Source organism: Fusarium odoratissimum (genome assembly GCF_000260195.1).
Source record: "Fusarium odoratissimum NRRL 54006 unplaced genomic scaffold supercont1.5, whole genome shotgun sequence".
NCBI lineage: Eukaryota > Fungi > Ascomycota > Sordariomycetes > Hypocreales > Nectriaceae > Fusarium > Fusarium odoratissimum.
This window is the reverse complement of record NW_022158691.1, coordinates 1,486,539-1,502,567: the sequence shown is the minus strand read 5'-3', so window position 1 is coordinate 1,502,567 and position 16,029 is coordinate 1,486,539. Positions and strand designations below refer to the sequence as shown.

Genomic DNA, 16,029 nt, shown 5'->3' with positions numbered 1-16,029 from the left:
ACGAAACAAACTTACACCAAGCTTCAGCATATCAACATAGAAGGCACCCGCGGGATGCGAATATTTGTAATCCAGCGGAAAATGATCGTCAACATGGTCAGATTATGCTTATCCGAGATCCACAAAGCCAAGTTTTTAGAAGACGGTCTTTCGGTATTTCGGACTCTGAAGGTCCGCCTGTATTGCTGAGCGGACTTTTGAGCTTCAAATTATCTAATATAGTGCCAAGACGCGGATGATCATGGCGCTCCTTCAGACTATGTTGCGCCGCAAGTCCGCTTCAATATTTGTCATCTGACATGGATCTCATACTTGACTTGGAGGTGATTGAAATTGTGTATAAAGTCTTGATGTCTGTTGAAGAGTTGAAATTATCATCATAAGTCAAGCTTCAGATTCACAGACTCTAGTTTACAACTCCACCAACTCTCCGCCAGTATGTCTCGTCATATCACTGTCATCCCTGCCTCAACCAAGGCTGGTCGAGAGACCATCCGTACTCTTCTAGAGTCTGAGAGCAAACCGACTATTCGTGCAGTCTACCGAGACACTTCCAAAGCCCCTCCTGAGTTTCTCAAGCATTCGAATTTCGAAGCTGTCAAGGGCGACATTGGAGACGGTGACAGCCTTGATTTTACAGGCTCAAACACAGTCTTTTACATCCCACCTCCTACCTACGATGGGACTGACACCGGTGATTGGGCAACTCGAGCTGGTACCAATGTAAAGAAAGCTCTCGAGAAGGCAAATATCCAGAGACTTTTGATCCTTTCTGCTATCGGAGCTCACAACTCAAGTGGCATTGTATGTCTCCTATTCATTTTGAAAATTTCAGCGGAAAACTAACAACAATTCTTCTTAGGGAGTCCTCCGAGTGAACTACATTTCTGATGAACTTCTCAAGGACTCTGTTCCAGAAGTCTCGATAGTCAGGCCTACCTACTTCCATGAGGACTGGGCTCATCTCCTCGATGCCGCAAAGGAGGAGAACCCAACTCTTTACTCCTGGGTCACACCCATCGACTACAAGATCCCCATGGTATGCAAAACCTTCAAAGCCTTCAAGAAAGATGAAGGAAAATCATACTAACTTATACTCCAAGGTCGGGCTCAAGGACGTAGCCGAAAACTGCGCCGACGCCCTCTTAGCCGAGACAGCAAAGCCCAGCCCTCACTATTTCAAAGTTTTTGGCCCAAGGGCTTACGGTTCTCTTGATCTGAAGGAGGCAGTCGAAGAAATCACAGGCAAGAAATATGAGCTAAAGCTTGTTGAGAAGGACCAGCTACTTGACTACTGGAAGCAAATTGTTCCTGAATTTTATGCTGAAGAGTTCAAGGAGATGACGACCTGCGGCTTGGCGGACGGCATCATTGCAAAGAACTTCGTGTATGATGAGAATACGGTGAGGGGAAAGGTGGAATTGGTTGATGCTCTGCGCAGCTTGTATAAGAAATAGGGACACCTCTGAAGAAAAGAGGGACGAAGACTACCTTACTATAGGTTCATAGCTTCAAAACAACTATCATCTTATAGCATATGTCTATTAATTGTGATTTACCACCAGCCTCCCGCAGGAGGCAAGATTCAAACCCTTCACGAGATGGATCCTGCCTTTATAAGTTGACATGCTCATAAAATACTGCAAGATTTTAAGGATAAGTTTAAAACTAAGGATAAACTTAGTCTGTTTCGATGTAACTCTCAAAAACTTTAAAATAATATTTTTGATATTAATAAACAGGCTGAATTTCCAAATGCTTTGCTGTTCCTTCTTAGAAACCCTTAAAGTACGCCCGCAACCATATGAATGAACCCGATTATTACAGCCACAGCCAATATCCTCGATATAGGCATCCCGTTTATCTCCCCGTTACTTCGTGGATTCAGATCCTTTGCACACTGTTTTATACAAGCATATGCCTTAGTTCCAATCGGCCCATCCTCCTCATCTTTTGTAGTGTAATAAGTCTCTTGGCAAGTCCTAGCACATCCAAAAGCCCAACAAGAAACTTCCTCTGCATCAATATGACTCCTCCCGTCCAACTCCTTCTGACTCCAAGTTGCATTCGCTCCAACAAGGGTAGTCCTACTGCTATAAGAAAAGCCCATACTTCTTGGGGCGCCTTTCTTCAGAAAAGCAGTTGAGATGCGGATTCGCGATTGGTTGGGTGCTGCGTCTGCAGGAATGGTGATGTTGACTTGTGTCACGTCTATGTCTACTTCTTTTGCGAGCCAACATACTGGTCCTGTGCCCCATCCCGGTGGTGTCAACGCGAGATAGACGCGGTAGGCGTTTGCCCTCTTGCGGACTTCTGAGTCTGGTCCGATTCTTTGCTCAATTTTGAGGTCGTAGAGTTTGTCTGCTTCGAAGGGGTAAGGGAGGCTGATTGCAGGTGTAGCGTTAACAGTTGGGAGGGCCGCCAAAAGAGTGAAGGCAATCACTCGTAAAAGGAATGATATTAGCTCCATCGCAAAACTTAAAGACAGTGGCGTAAAGAAAAGCCCGGTAAGGCTGGAGAGATGATCGTGAAGAAGGGAAATGAGTGAGATTCAAATTAGATCGTGCTTTGGCTGACAAAATCATCAAACAGGGGCTCCGTGTCCACCACGCCAAACCTGTCTGGGCAGTCTTGTCATCCTCCGAGACTATAGCCGATATGAGACGTCTTAATCCGAATATGAGATGACACACAATCAAATACTGTTACTGTTTACAAAAGTTCTCCTACCTATAATATTCAAGGTCAGAATCGTGATGTTTTGATATGTTTGTCCTTATTAGGTTGCTATTCGCATACCAACTTTCAGACACAAATCAACGACCAATATCACCATGTGAAAGCAAAGAACTTATGAAATCAACGTTAACAGAGATCAATAGAGGCACCCCAAGTCTAGGCGCCGATGAAGCATTCAATATACCAAGGGACAAACAAAGGCAAATGCAATTAGGACATTGAGTCATTCGGGCTGATGCCTGGCCTTGCTCTATAAATCTTCAAACACGTTCTTTTAAAGATTAAGTTGTTACAACATCAAGGCTTTCTGGGTCTGGCCCTCTCAGATACCATCATCAACACCACAAGTTTCACCTGAATCCTATCTAGTCAGCAAAACGACCAGTCGTCCTCCTTACAGTCCTCTCTACCAGAATACCTGCATATTTCTGGAGCCCACTAAGCGAGCAACATGACCAACTCGGCAGACCGAGTCTTCCATACTTTGGAACTCGCTCAGCAAATCGTCTTTGAGTTGGAACTCAAGGATTTCTTCAGAGCATTATCGATCACAAAAGGACTATGGGAAAGCCAGGTACCAAACCACGTTTGGGAAGAACATCTTATGCGTCTTGGATACCCACTTCAAGCTATTCGACAAACCTCTCATTCCCTGAAGACCTGTTATACGAGAATATCTCAAGCTGCCGATGCCATCAGTCACGGAGCCAGCCCCAGATCAAACCTCATAAGGTTGAAAAATGAACTTGGAGGGAATTACACATATGAATACCACTATGATGGCGATATGGCAGCGCCACTCATCATTCAATCCTCTTCGCCAGACAAAGGGGGGACAAGTGCAACATTTTTGCGATAGATCTCGAAGATCCACGTCTCTTATTCACAGACGTAGAGAATTTTCCGAAAGATGTAGTGTTCAGTGGCACTGCTCTTCTGGGCATAGATTACAGCGTTGACGACATAGATTCACCTCCCGTTGTTCTATACAGTCTGGATGACTGGTCCCTAATAACAAAGTTTACAAACACCCATCTCGGCAACGGTGAGATGATATTCTGGTTCAGAGACTACCTACTCTATAAGAATTTTATCTTAATTTCTTACATTATGTTTAACCAGACAGAGGGTGTGATCCAGACTTGGTTCGATATTTGGGATGTTCAAGGAACGAAGCGTGGAGAAATCATTGTCACTAAACAAGGATTTGCAGACGATCCGTTCCATTCTAATGCCGACAGTCACTACTTGACGATACTTAGCAACCCCTGGTTCGAAGATGGCCAACAAACTATCCAAACATGGGACTTGGAACGGATGGAGTTGACATATCAATGCACCATCTCCCAAGAAGACATGGATGAAGATCATTCCTGCCATACAAAAATGGCATTGTGTATATTTGTGACGATTCAGGGAGAACTTCTGAACACTGGGCTGTTGATGGCAGACCTATTTCCAGGAAAATGGCAGACATGGAATGGAACTCGGATCGCTCGAGAAAGTTTTCAGATGGTAGCAGGATTGTATGGGCCAAGTGGCTTACACTGTATACGAATGAGGGAGATGTAGTGCAGCGCTTCAAGGCGAAGCAGGGAAAAGGGTACCGCCTTGAAGCTGGCATACTTTTTGACAGATTCTTCTTCAGCATCTCGTGGCGCGAGAAGTCGAAACATGCCACCCTGATGGTTTATTCGAAGACGGGAAAGAAATTGACATCGAGTCGTGTAGCTGTAAGAGGGCGCTGCTTGAGGTGGTTCATTGACATTGCGGGACGCCTGGTTTTAATCAGGGACACATGTACAAGCATGGAAATTGTAGACTTCCGTGGACTTCTGCAACGAAGAAGAGACAGCCAGAGATATTCATATGTCGAGAGTTATGAGAATTAGATAATCATCAGTATACACATCTTTCATAATGTTTCTAAGAATGGATGAAGAGAAGTTCAATGAGCCCAAGTGTGACTTACTCATATTTTTTTATTTTTCCCCCGAGACTGTATAACAGCCGTCAGCCAGTCCACGAATCCGTTAACAACTCGTTCTGACACACACGGGAATACCTGGATTAGAGGTTGAGAGCTGACTATCGAAGCAACACAGCTTTCGGGGATAAAATAAAACCCTCGTACCCGAGTTTCCATAGAAGACCGAGACTTTGAAGGCCATTTACTCCGTACTTGATGTTGGTTGACCGTTGACTGAGACAGACCAGGGTCGGACATTTGCTTCAATCCCCATCTCCGATAATCCAACCTCCAAATCATGTCAGCACTAACACTGTGAAAGTGCGCAATTCATGCACGATGAGAAAGATGTCACCTATTTTTATCAATTTCCTTATCTAACCGTCCCTCGGGGTGCCAGAGCCCTTGAGACCGTAGCGGCCAAGACGAACCAGCCAATGAACCTACTAAATCCATCCTTAAATTACCACAACCTTGGTCAAGTATTTTATTAGTCGGGAATGATTGATGAAGTCCTCTCATAAACGGAAATGCCATTCGAGCTGAAGCGCTAAAAGCATAGCCCCAGCCCATCAAAACGTGGCACTGAGCCCTGTCATCATCGTCACTGCTGATAAAAAACGGCGTTTGCGGGAGTTTACCGCTAGAGTGCAACGTAGTTTCGGCTAGCAACTGCGTGATAGGCTGGCTGTCATTTTAGTCGCAGTGCAATTCGTAGGTTCAATAGCAAACCCAGTTGATGAGGCGTCGCAGAGGCTGAACTTAGGGACCGGTTTGACCGTCGGAGTGTAATCTAAACGCTGAATCTCCGGTTGGGAGCTCGAATTAGTAGGCATTGTGTTAATGTTAACCAAGCCTCTATGATGAAGCGGCTCTTGAGTTGGACTATTTAAATGCCAAGACACCCATCAACATGAAGGTATTCAATAGACGGACAGGGACTCGAACAATACATTCACATACTATCAACTCGGTAAACACTGAACAATGGGAAACCGCAAGATTGCGATCATTGGTGCAGGTCCAGCTGGTAAAGCTCTTCAGCCAACTACTCAATAGCATCCATTAACAAACTCTAGGTTGTTTACTAGCAAGACTGCTACATCTTGCAGGCACAGAAGTCACAGTTTTTGAAGGGGAGGCCCATCCAAACTTCCGATCCCAAGGCGGTACCCTCGATCTTCACACAGCAACTGGACTTGCAGCTCTCAAAGAAGCCCAAATCTTTGACGAATTCCTGAAGCATGCCCGCTACGACGGCCAATATATGGCAATTGTTGATAAGGACCTTGGATACCACCTCGTTCGAAACGCAGACGGCAAATACAACAAGATTGAAGAGCGTCCTGAAATCGACCGTTCCAAGCTCCGTGAAATATTGGCCCAGTCACTTCCCGAGGGCATGATCAAATGGGGCCACCATCTCAAGAGGGTCGAAGGCCGAACACTCTTCTTCAATCACACAACAGTCGAAGGCTTCGATCTCATCGTTGGCGCCGACGGTGCCTGGAGCAAGGTCCGAAAGGAGATCGACCCAAGCCTAATCCCCGAGTTTGCAGGAATTGCCATGCACGAGCTTGAAGTCACAGACGCTGAGAATAGAGCTCCTGATTTGACCAAGCTGGTCAATCGTGGCAGCGTCTTTGCAAGCACAGATGGCAACCGAACAACGATCCAACAGATGGGCGATGGTAGTCTCAACATCTACTGTGGCTATGCCACCGACAATGAAGACTGGGCAAAGCCCGAGAATTGCGGCTTCGATCCTTACAACCTGAAAGAGACCACTGAAGCATTGCTCAGCACCAAGTACAAGGACTGGGACCCTCGGCTGAGGCAAGCACTAGAGTTGGCTGACGGACGATGCACTCCACGCTCTCTCTACATGCTTCCCATCGGTACCAAATGGGAACATAAGCAGGGCCTAACTCTGATCGGCGACGCGGCACATCTCATGACACCTTATGCCGGCGAAGGTGTCAACCAAGCTCTCGACGATGCAATGCAGCTTGCAAAGGCCATTAACGGAGCTGCGAACAAAGATGATGCGGCACTTGACAAGGCGATCAAGGCTTTCGAGAAGGATATGTTTGCTCGAATTCTTCCCATTCAGGAACTTACCTGGGGATTGTTGCAAGATTGGATGCATACACCTGGAGCTCCCAAGACGGTCATGGCCAAATCTATGAGCAGACATATAAAGCATCGACTTCCATTGGTGCTCCAGCCTTTGGGTTTGGCGGCTGTGCACGGGTATTACTTTCTGAAGAACAAGAATCTCATTAGTTGAGCGCAGATTGGAAGCGGTTGAATGTGGATGATATCAAGGGCGAATTAATTAGAATGTTGATCGAAGTGCTGGAAACATGGATGCCGGAGCTATCGGTACTTAATATTAGCGGATGTTAGAGAGTTACTTTATTTACATGGAATTTCTTGAGGATGCCAGAAATGAACAGACAACTCTCAGCTCTATGTCCTTCAACTGTAGATAGCAAAGGTTAACAATCGGTGACCAACTGAGTTTATGATGATACTTTAAGCAGATTTGAGCAATCTCTTCATCATTGTCCTAAAGCTTAGGCCTAAGTTTAGACTTGAATTGTAAGAATTATTAGACTTTTTGAAGATGTTGAGCTTTTCTTGAACCCCGGGCGCTTAATGTAACACCTTGACATCTTTGACTCGGGGAGAACCCCATGTGACCAGGGATGCTGATCAGCCATCATAAGGACCCCAGATCCACGACTCTCACTTCTTTAGTTCCTCATGACCACCAACCACAGCCTCATGGAATCGTGCCAACGTTGCTCAAACAATTAACACGGCACCTCCCAACGCAACAGAATGGATAGCTCTCAAGCGCCGCTGATTGCGGGCCACAGCGACGAAGAAGAGCTTGAATATGATGTTGCTCAAGGGTCTCCCGCCGAAGCCGGCAAGACAGAGGGTGGAATGCCCAGCTTGTTTGTCCTAGCCTTGACGTTTGCTGCTGGCATCAGCGGCCTCCTTTTCGGGTGTAAGACTCTACTGAATGGTGCTTTGGCCTCAAAATCGCGCTGACAACAATCAGACGACACAGGTGTTGTTTCCGCAACCCTTGTCTCAATAGGCACGTCCCTCTCGAGCCGCGAATTGACCTCGATGGACAAATCGATCATTACATCCTCCACGTCGCTATTCGCACTTATAATCTCGCCCTTCTCATCCGTCCTCGCCGACCGACTCGGACGTAAACATGTTATCCTCTACGCCGACATCCTCTTTATAGCTGGAGCACTTCTGCAAGCATGGTCTTCTACGGTCCCAATCATGGTCGCTGGGCGGTGTATCATCGGTGCGGGAGTTGGCGCAGCCAGTTTCGTAGTGCCGCTCTACATAGCTGAGGTGGCACCCGCTGCGCATCGTGGACGATTGGTAACGCTGAACATCATGTTCATTACGTTGGGCCAGGTTATCGCATACATCGTCGGTTGGGCCTTTTCGACCTACGGTCACGCGGAGACAGGATGGCGGTGGATGGTCGGTCTAGGTGCCCTGCCTGCCATTGTCCAGGGGAGCATGATTGCTTTCATGCCTGAGACACCTCGATGGTTGGTCAAGGTCGGCAGGTCTGGGACAGCAAAGGAGGTTATTCGACGAGCCAATGGCGACACATTGCAGCACAATGCGGATGTCATTATTAAAGAGATCGAGCTGGAAGTGCGGGACGAGTACGAGGCACAACGCTTGCGCGATCTCCGAGCATCTGGCCGTTGGAATTGGCTCGGCGGATGGGAGCTTTTGATCAGTGAAGGGAGAAACCGAAGAGCTTTGGCTATTGCTTGTCTGCTTCAGGGTCTACAGCAACTCTGCGGTTTCGTAAGTTATCATGCGAACCACGAATATGATGAGAAGCTAACAGTCTACAGAATTCACTCATGTACTTCTCCGCAACTATCTTCACAGTCATTGGGTTTCAAAGCCCAACGCTTACCTCTATGGTAGTCGCCGTTACAAACTTCCTCGGCACAGTTGCTGCGCTCGGACTTGTTGATCGCATAGGCCGAAGGAGAGTGCTCCTGTATTCGATCCCATTCATGATCGCTGGCTTGCTGCTGTCTGCGTATGGCTTCTCGTTCCTGTCATTGGCAGCAGGAGTCAACACTACGCCAGATGAGCCACCCGCCACATCAGGACACGAGATGGCTGCTCTTACCATCCTCGTGAGTATCATGGTCTATGTGGCAGCGTATGCGCTCGGTCTTGGAAACGTGCCATGGATGCAAAGCGAGCTGTTCCCTCTGGCTGTTCGCTCGCTTGGCAGTGGAGTTGCAACATCGACAAGCTGGGCAGCCAACTTTGTCATTGGGTTGACCTTCCTACCATTGATGGATCTGCTGAGCCCATCTTGGACATTTGTGTTATATGCTTGTATCTGTGGTGTTGGATACTTTTTGGTCTGGCGCATTTATCCTGAGACGGCGGGGTTGAGTCTCGAAGAAGCGACAGCTTTGCTCGACGATGGTTGGGGCGTTCGATGATATATCCTGAAATAGAACATAAATATTATGACGTTAGAAGTTTCTGTTATCCTTTCTTAGCACTGGCATTACACGAAAGCCTTATCTCAAGTCTTGGCCGTATGGTCGAGAGCCTTCGGTGGGTAGCGAGCGGAATATCATGAAGAAAACAATGCGGCTTATTTGCGGTAAACCGCGGCTCGTTGTGAGTGACAAGGGAAAGTGAAGAAAAAAGGCCATCAAAAAGCGAATAGCGAGAAGGAATCGCTTACGCCGAACATGTTACATCACCTTGCATTGTCCAAGCTTTTCCAGAAGCTCAAAGGTGGAACCACTACAGGAGACGACTCGGCCGGCCCCCTCCATTGGCTGTTGATTCGATGATATGCGCGAGGGAGCGAAGTGCATATGCAGTCTTGGTAAGGTAACGGGATTTGAAAGCTGCTGAATAAAGCATGTGCATGATCGTCGTCTGTTAGACGCTGACACCGCAATTCTCGCATCTCACAATTTTCGGTGAAATACAGTTCATAAACTCAGGGGCATTCAAATAAACGAGTTGCTCGATGCTACAAGGAATCTGAAAATACAACCATTCAAAAGTATCGGATCTCTGTAAGGTAACATAGGGGAACCAGTGGGGCGGGAGCATTTTGGAACCTTTGAAGCCCAACAATGGAGCTGATTGTGAAGAACAAGATTGGAATTTACGATAGATTGGTATCCATCCACGGGATCTCGGCCCCGTTGGCTTGAGACACGGCCGAATGTTTGCTTACCGAGATGATCCGCAGAGAAAAGAGTCATAACACGGGTTTTCTGAATAATCAACGTGCATCAGCTAGAGAATCAGAACGGATATAGTATACTTTTGTCGGATATATGACCCCTTGTTGCAGCTCGGGCCTTGTCCCGGCGCCGGTGCCGAGCGTGGATGCCGAAGACAAGTGGGCCTCTTCCAAGTGAAAGAGGGTACCAAGCAGAAGATTTTTCTGCGTTGCCAGGGATTGAGGTCGATAGTTAGTAATGGATCTCGTTTTCGCTCTGGAAGAGATTGGCACTGGGACTGGGACTGGGGGACTCTGTTTACAGTGGACCTTGTCATTACTTATAGATGGCATCACCCCTTGAATCATGATCTCCCTGTTATGTTCTGCTCTGTCTCATTGTTCTCTCTAGATTAGATACAGACTGTATCATACTGAAAAGTAATTGAGTCAATTCTCTCCCTCCTCTTCTGACTCGAACTTCTCAACGTCTTACCTGCATACGACCTCGGCTTGACCTTTTTCGTACAATCATCACATTAGCGTCGCGATCCATCCATTCTCGCTTTTTCCCGCCAGCCTATAGCGTCATAGTCGCAGCTTACAGCGACAAGACGTAGACGCTACACATATAGCTACGCCCGCACGCCTCTCTGGACTCATTAATTCCAGGTTTCTCGGCAATTGACTTCTTCTTCATCTGAACTGAAGACGAAATACACAGTCAAGATGGCGGGGAATATCGTGGATCAGGAGCTGCTAGACGCTGAACGCGCTGCTTCTCCTCAGCGATACCAACAGCGCGACAGTGCTGAAATAGAACGAGTCATCTCCGCATCAACCGTCTCCTCATCATCCTCCGAGAACTCAGCACGTCGAAGAAGCCGCTCAATTGGCCAATACAACAGCATCAGCCGTATCTCAACCCAAAACGACCTAGAGCGTCATCCTACAGAACTCAGCAGAATACAAACAGCTCGAAGTCAACACAATGCCACCGTTGGAGGAAGTCTTCGTTCCCGCACAGCGTCGCGAGCTTCGCGAAAGCCTCTCCCTAACTTTGGCGCTGGAAAGCCATATCCTCCTCCTTTGCCGGAGCAGGAGCAATATGTCGTTGAATTCGATGGACCCAATGATCCTCTGCATTCGCAGAATTGGCCCTTGAGGAAGAAGCTTATCACTGCTGCTGTTTTGGGTTTCACTACCATGACATCTGCTTTCACGTCGTCTATTTTCTCTGCTGCGACTATGGTTGTTGCTCACGAGTACAATGTTGGCAACGAGGTTGGTCTTTTGGGAACGACCTTTTACGTGCTTGGTTTTGCCTTTGGTCCCTCGCTTTGGGCTCCTCTGTCTGAGTTGCGCGGTCGTCGTCTTCCAATTCTCATCTCCATCTTCGGTTTCTCTGTCTTCTCCATTGGCTGCGCAACTGGCAAGGATATCCAGACTATTCTCTTGTGCCGATTCTTCAGTGGTTTCTTCGGTGCTTGTCCTCTTGCTGTCGTCGCTGCTGTCTTTTCCGATATGTTTGACAACCGTACTCGAGGTACTGCCATTACTCTCTTCTCCATGTCCGTCTTTACTGGTCCTCTTCTCGCCCCCTTCATTGGCGGTTTCATTGTTGAATCTCACCTTGGATGGCGCTGGACTGAGTATCTTGCTTCTATCATGGGTTTCACTGCTCTCATTCTCGATGTCATCTTCTTGGAGGAGACTTACCCGCCTGTCATTCTCATCGCCAAGGCGGCTGATCTGCGACGTCGCACTAAGAACTGGGGTATTCATGCCAAGCAAGAGGAAATCGAGGTTGACTTCAAGGAGCTCGTCCAGAAGAACTTTTCTCGACCTCTGCGTCTGCTCTTTACTGAGCCCATCATTCTTCTGCTTTCCATCTACATGAGTTTCATCTATGGACTCCTCTACCTTTTCCTTACTGCCTACCCTCTTGTCTTTGTTGGCGTTCACGGCTTCAGCTCTGGTCAATCCGGTCTTTGCTTCTTCGGTATGATTGTTGGTCAGCTCATCGCTGGTGCTACAGTCATTGCTCAACAGCCTTGGTACATTCGCAAGCTTGCTGCCAACAATGGCATTCCTATTCCCGAATGGCGTCTGCCTAACATCATGGCTGGTGGTGTTGCCTTTGCCATTGGTATCTTCTGGTTTGGATGGTAAGTTACTCGCAAACTCAGCAATCGACAGAATACTAACGTTTGCTAGGACTGGATACACCAAGGACATTCACTGGATCGTTCCCACTCTCAGCGGTCTCTTCACTGGTTTCGGTCTCATGTCCATCTTCCTCCAGGCTCTCAACTACCTCGTCGATGCCTATCTCATGTTCGCCGCCTCCGCCATCGCCGGTAACACATTCCTTCGATCTCTCTGCGGTGCTGGTTTCCCTCTGTTTGCCCGTCAAATGTTTGACGGTATGGGCATTCAATATGCTGCCACCCTTCTTGGCTGTGTCGCCGCTGTGCTTGCACCAATCCCTTTCATCTTCTATCGTTACGGTGCCAAGATTCGCCAGAGAAGCAAGTATGCTCCCACCGCTCATCCTGCCCCTGCCTCTGGCTCTTCTGCAGAGGAAGACGAGAAGGAGAATGATAACGATACCGCCTTGGCTGCTGTCATCGCTCGTCGCGACAGTGTGGCCAGCGGTGCCAACAAGGAGAGCGCTTAAGTCTCATCACCATTTTCACATATCTTTGCGTATTTAATAACTAGCAACGTCTGATGGAGTTTTCGGGTCACGCTTGGAAAAAGGGCGTTTCATGACTTGGGCTCGTTGGATGATGATAGTGTAGCGGGTTTGCAAAAATGTCGTTTTGGATAGATACCACTAGGAAATTGCTCAGATTATACCATGATATGAGATGGTCACGCAAACATCTCTTCATGTAATACCCTAATTAATACGAATATGTCATTTAAAGGAACAATGCCTACAAGTGCTGTTATAATCTGCTGGACTGTTTACTTTGAAGATTGAGCTTGTAAGGAAGTGGTGAGAGGCATGACTCTAATCAAAACTAACAAACACACTCGGACAAGTTCAGTATAACTCACTTGGGATGGCTTTTGAAATGGTTTAATAATTTGAGATAAATATGGTAAATTTTGTGACCAGAATTTACAACACCACTTCGAGAGCAGTCTCAAGGGATGGTATCATTCAGTTCAGGCCTTGCAGTTCACACAGAAGTGCACATATAACCACAGAACGCATGCAGAATATATCAAACACTATCAATTTGATTACAGAGCTCAGCTCCATCCGAGTCATGTCGACTGTCCTCAGTCCAACCAGTGTGTGGCTGTTCCGTGTCTATATAGAATATACCGAGTTAGATATCATTTGGTTATATCGTTTCAGATAGCAGTGAATATACACAAGACAAACACAAGGGAATTTCAACAGTATGTCCAAGCATAGGGTATCCGCAAGAATCCAAAAAAATAAAAAAATAAACAGAAACATCAGGTCATAAAAATCGTTGCATTGCATCAACGCAACCACCACCGCTTTCATCCCAATCCAGGGCTGGTAACGCACTCACCCACCCACATCAGTTGGTGACGAGCCCGACCGTTGTCTGATCCTCCATTACCCAGGGCAAGTCTCGGTTCCCAACGTTGATGCAGGTGAGGTAAGTGACACTATCCGGGGTGCGTGAGGTACCGCCCATATCGAGTTCGAGATTGCTGCCCATGAGAGGTCGTACGATCTCTCGGGCCATTGACTTGAGCTCATCAAGACGCTTCTCAAATCGCCGGAGGTTCTCCCGGCTGTATAGCTCCGGAGTGAGCTTGAGGAAGCGCTTGCAGTCATCGTGGCCGAGGAAAGATGCGGGATTATTCGAACCGAGTTGGCGATATGCACGACCTACAGAATTCAACGGCGGGGCGGCGGGGGGTAAGGCGGCGACGCTGCGGCCGCCGTCACGAGAGGTCGTCCTGCGTCGCTGATCGGGAGGCGGCTGCGGAGAGGTGTTGTCGGCCAGCCATTGGCGGAAGAGGCTTATGGACAGCCAGTCGAGGTAGTTGTTGCTTGGGCCGACACGTTCACCACGGCTGTTGGTGAGCCCAAGACGGTACAGGCGTCCCTCGATGCGACCGACCGTATCTTCCAGTTCGTCAACCTTGTCCTCAATAATATCCAAGACAATGTCGGGCAGGGCTGCACGCAGGCTGCGCTCCCCGACCGGCCACTGCCCAACGACGTGAATCAGGGCTTCCTGAAATATCACCCTGCTACGAGCTAGGTACCCGAGGCGCAGATATGAGATTGGGTATTTGGCGATTTGCTTCCAGAGCCGTGACTGGAACTGCAGCATGTGGTGATCGACTCGAGGTCCCACCACAGCAAGGGCGTCATATTGGTCGGCGAGGTTGAGCAAGCTCTTGCATTGGACATAGGCATCTGCGACATTGACACCATCGAGGTTGGGCGGGTAATTGTAAAAGATGCGAAAAAGGTTGTCGTAGTCGCGCAAAAGGTCCTCGTCCGCTTGCGATAGCTCTTGGGCTGGAGGTGGGTGGTTGGAGGAGAGACTGAGGTTGGCGACAGAGCGGAAGAAACCACCTGAGGCTGACGAATTGGACAACGATCGCGAATGTGAGTGGGAGTGCTTGGAGCGACTCTGAGAGCGTGAGTCTCTTGCACTGACTGCAGGGGGGGCTGATGCAGGACCAAACAAGGATTGTGTAGTATCTCGCGACGATTCGTCTCGTTGGACCAGCATTGGAATATCGTTTGGTCCAGATTTGGGGCCTAGCTCGTATCGCCATCTCTTCCTGGGTGGATGGATGCTTCCTCTTTGCGACACTGAGCTGACTTCGCTTGCACTGACAGAATCCGGTTCCCCGTCCTCTCCGATGCGGGAGAGCTCATTGCCAGCCGGTAGTGCGCGAGCGCGGGACCACTGGCTCGATGTGCTGGTCTCAAAGAAACCACTCGAGCGCGTGAGAGTATGGCGATGGAGAAGATATCTGTTCTGCACGGGAGTAGCATCGGGAGGCGTATCGCGCGCGCGGACTATGATTTCCACATCGCCACTGCTAAAGACTGGGAAGTCATTGTGAAGAGCGTGAGAAGTCCCGCCGGTATGAGATCGGTTGTAGCGTTTCGATCGCGAGTCTGATTGAGATCGACGGGAGACGACAGAGGAGGGACCGCGGCGGGAGACGGAGGAGGCGGTTGGAGGCTCCAGCGTGGACACCATGAGGGCTTTTTCGATATTAAATAATTGCGAAGGTGATAATTAAGAGCCGCGCAGGGGGTATATGAGGCTCAGGAATGCGGCTGTGGCGGAGCGAAGGCAGATGAAGAGCTAGCGATGAGGCTGGTAATAGGTTATGAAAGATGGAAAGTAAATTGTGAATCACATGGGGCGGGATGTTTTGGTTTGTTGCGGAGCGACGAGACAATATTTGGCCGAGAAACAGTTAACGCGATAGAGGGAGGTAGAGGTCGAGATGAGGATAAAAGTTGAGAGGCAACAGTAAGAATAAACAAGACAAGACAGGGCAATACGTGACTGTGTGTGTAATGGATGTACGGAGCATGCAGATGTTGGTAGTTAGTTAGGTATGTATGTACAGTAAAGACAAGGATAACCTGTGATGGTGGCACGAGGACAACAAGAGGCCGCTACAGCCAGAGGTTCAAGGTAATGGGCCATGATCCAAAACATGCATTCCACACTCCACTCAAACTGGCAAGGCTGTTTCTGCTCTTTTCTCGTTAGGGTCCTTTTATGCCTTGGAGGCGAACCATTTGAGACGGTGACAGGGGTTGATGAGGGTCTCTTCTCTTTAGTTATTACCCGCATGGTTTAGTGAGAGTCTTTGTCGGGACACGACGAACCTGTCACCGACTGCTACGTTATTGGAGGCCTGTACTGAGGAGATACTGACGGACTGTGACAGACTGATGACGGTTGTTGTTTATTTACCTATCAAAAGTTTAATTCCTGTGTCGTGTTTTGTTTCTAACTATAGCTGTGGCTGGTTTATAGTGCACTAACGCAGTTGACCGTTGTACAGGGCGAAC

At 48.2% G+C, this 16,029-nt stretch overlaps 6 protein-coding genes across 6 annotated transcripts; 4 read left to right on the top strand and 2 right to left on the bottom strand.

Annotated features, from left to right (window-relative positions):
* The first annotated feature begins 220 nt into the window (after window positions 1-220).
* On the top strand, window positions 221-1,538 carry FOIG_04453 (uncharacterized protein). Its single transcript, XM_031202701.1, has 3 exons — window positions 221-804; window positions 863-1,039; window positions 1,104-1,538. The coding sequence occupies exons 1-3, from the start codon at window positions 439-441 to the stop codon at window positions 1,455-1,457; spliced, it is 897 nt and encodes a 298-aa protein (XP_031068148.1). The 5' UTR covers window positions 221-438; the 3' UTR covers window positions 1,458-1,538.
* Window positions 1,539-1,648: 110 nt separating this feature from the next.
* FOIG_04452 (uncharacterized protein) lies at window positions 1,649-2,533 on the bottom strand. The gene has a single exon (XM_031202700.1). It carries the CDS (start codon window positions 2,468-2,470, stop codon window positions 1,784-1,786), a length of 687 nt encoding a protein of 228 aa, XP_031068147.1. The 5' UTR covers window positions 2,471-2,533; the 3' UTR covers window positions 1,649-1,783.
* Window positions 2,534-5,463: 2,930 nt separating this feature from the next.
* FOIG_04451 (uncharacterized protein) lies at window positions 5,464-7,255 on the top strand. Its single transcript, XM_031202699.1, has 2 exons — window positions 5,464-5,738; window positions 5,788-7,255. The coding sequence occupies exons 1-2, from the start codon at window positions 5,696-5,698 to the stop codon at window positions 6,996-6,998; spliced, it is 1,254 nt and encodes a 417-aa protein (XP_031068146.1). The 5' UTR covers window positions 5,464-5,695; the 3' UTR covers window positions 6,999-7,255.
* A 190-nt stretch (window positions 7,256-7,445) lies between these two features.
* On the top strand, window positions 7,446-9,280 carry FOIG_04450 (uncharacterized protein). Its single transcript, XM_031202698.1, has 2 exons — window positions 7,446-8,569; window positions 8,620-9,280. The coding sequence occupies exons 1-2, from the start codon at window positions 7,853-7,855 to the stop codon at window positions 9,229-9,231; spliced, it is 1,329 nt and encodes a 442-aa protein (XP_031068145.1). The 5' UTR covers window positions 7,446-7,852; the 3' UTR covers window positions 9,232-9,280.
* Window positions 9,281-10,263: 983 nt separating this feature from the next.
* Window positions 10,264-12,988, top strand: FOIG_04449 (MFS transporter, DHA1 family, multidrug resistance protein). Its single transcript, XM_031202697.1, has 2 exons — window positions 10,264-12,145; window positions 12,195-12,988. The coding sequence occupies exons 1-2, from the start codon at window positions 10,707-10,709 to the stop codon at window positions 12,655-12,657; spliced, it is 1,902 nt and encodes a 633-aa protein (XP_031068144.1). The 5' UTR covers window positions 10,264-10,706; the 3' UTR covers window positions 12,658-12,988.
* A 106-nt stretch (window positions 12,989-13,094) lies between these two features.
* FOIG_04448 (uncharacterized protein) lies at window positions 13,095-15,916 on the bottom strand. Its single transcript, XM_031202696.1, has one exon. It carries the CDS (start codon window positions 15,197-15,199, stop codon window positions 13,544-13,546), a length of 1,656 nt encoding a protein of 551 aa, XP_031068143.1. The 5' UTR covers window positions 15,200-15,916; the 3' UTR covers window positions 13,095-13,543.
* Window positions 15,917-16,029: the final 113 nt, after the last annotated feature.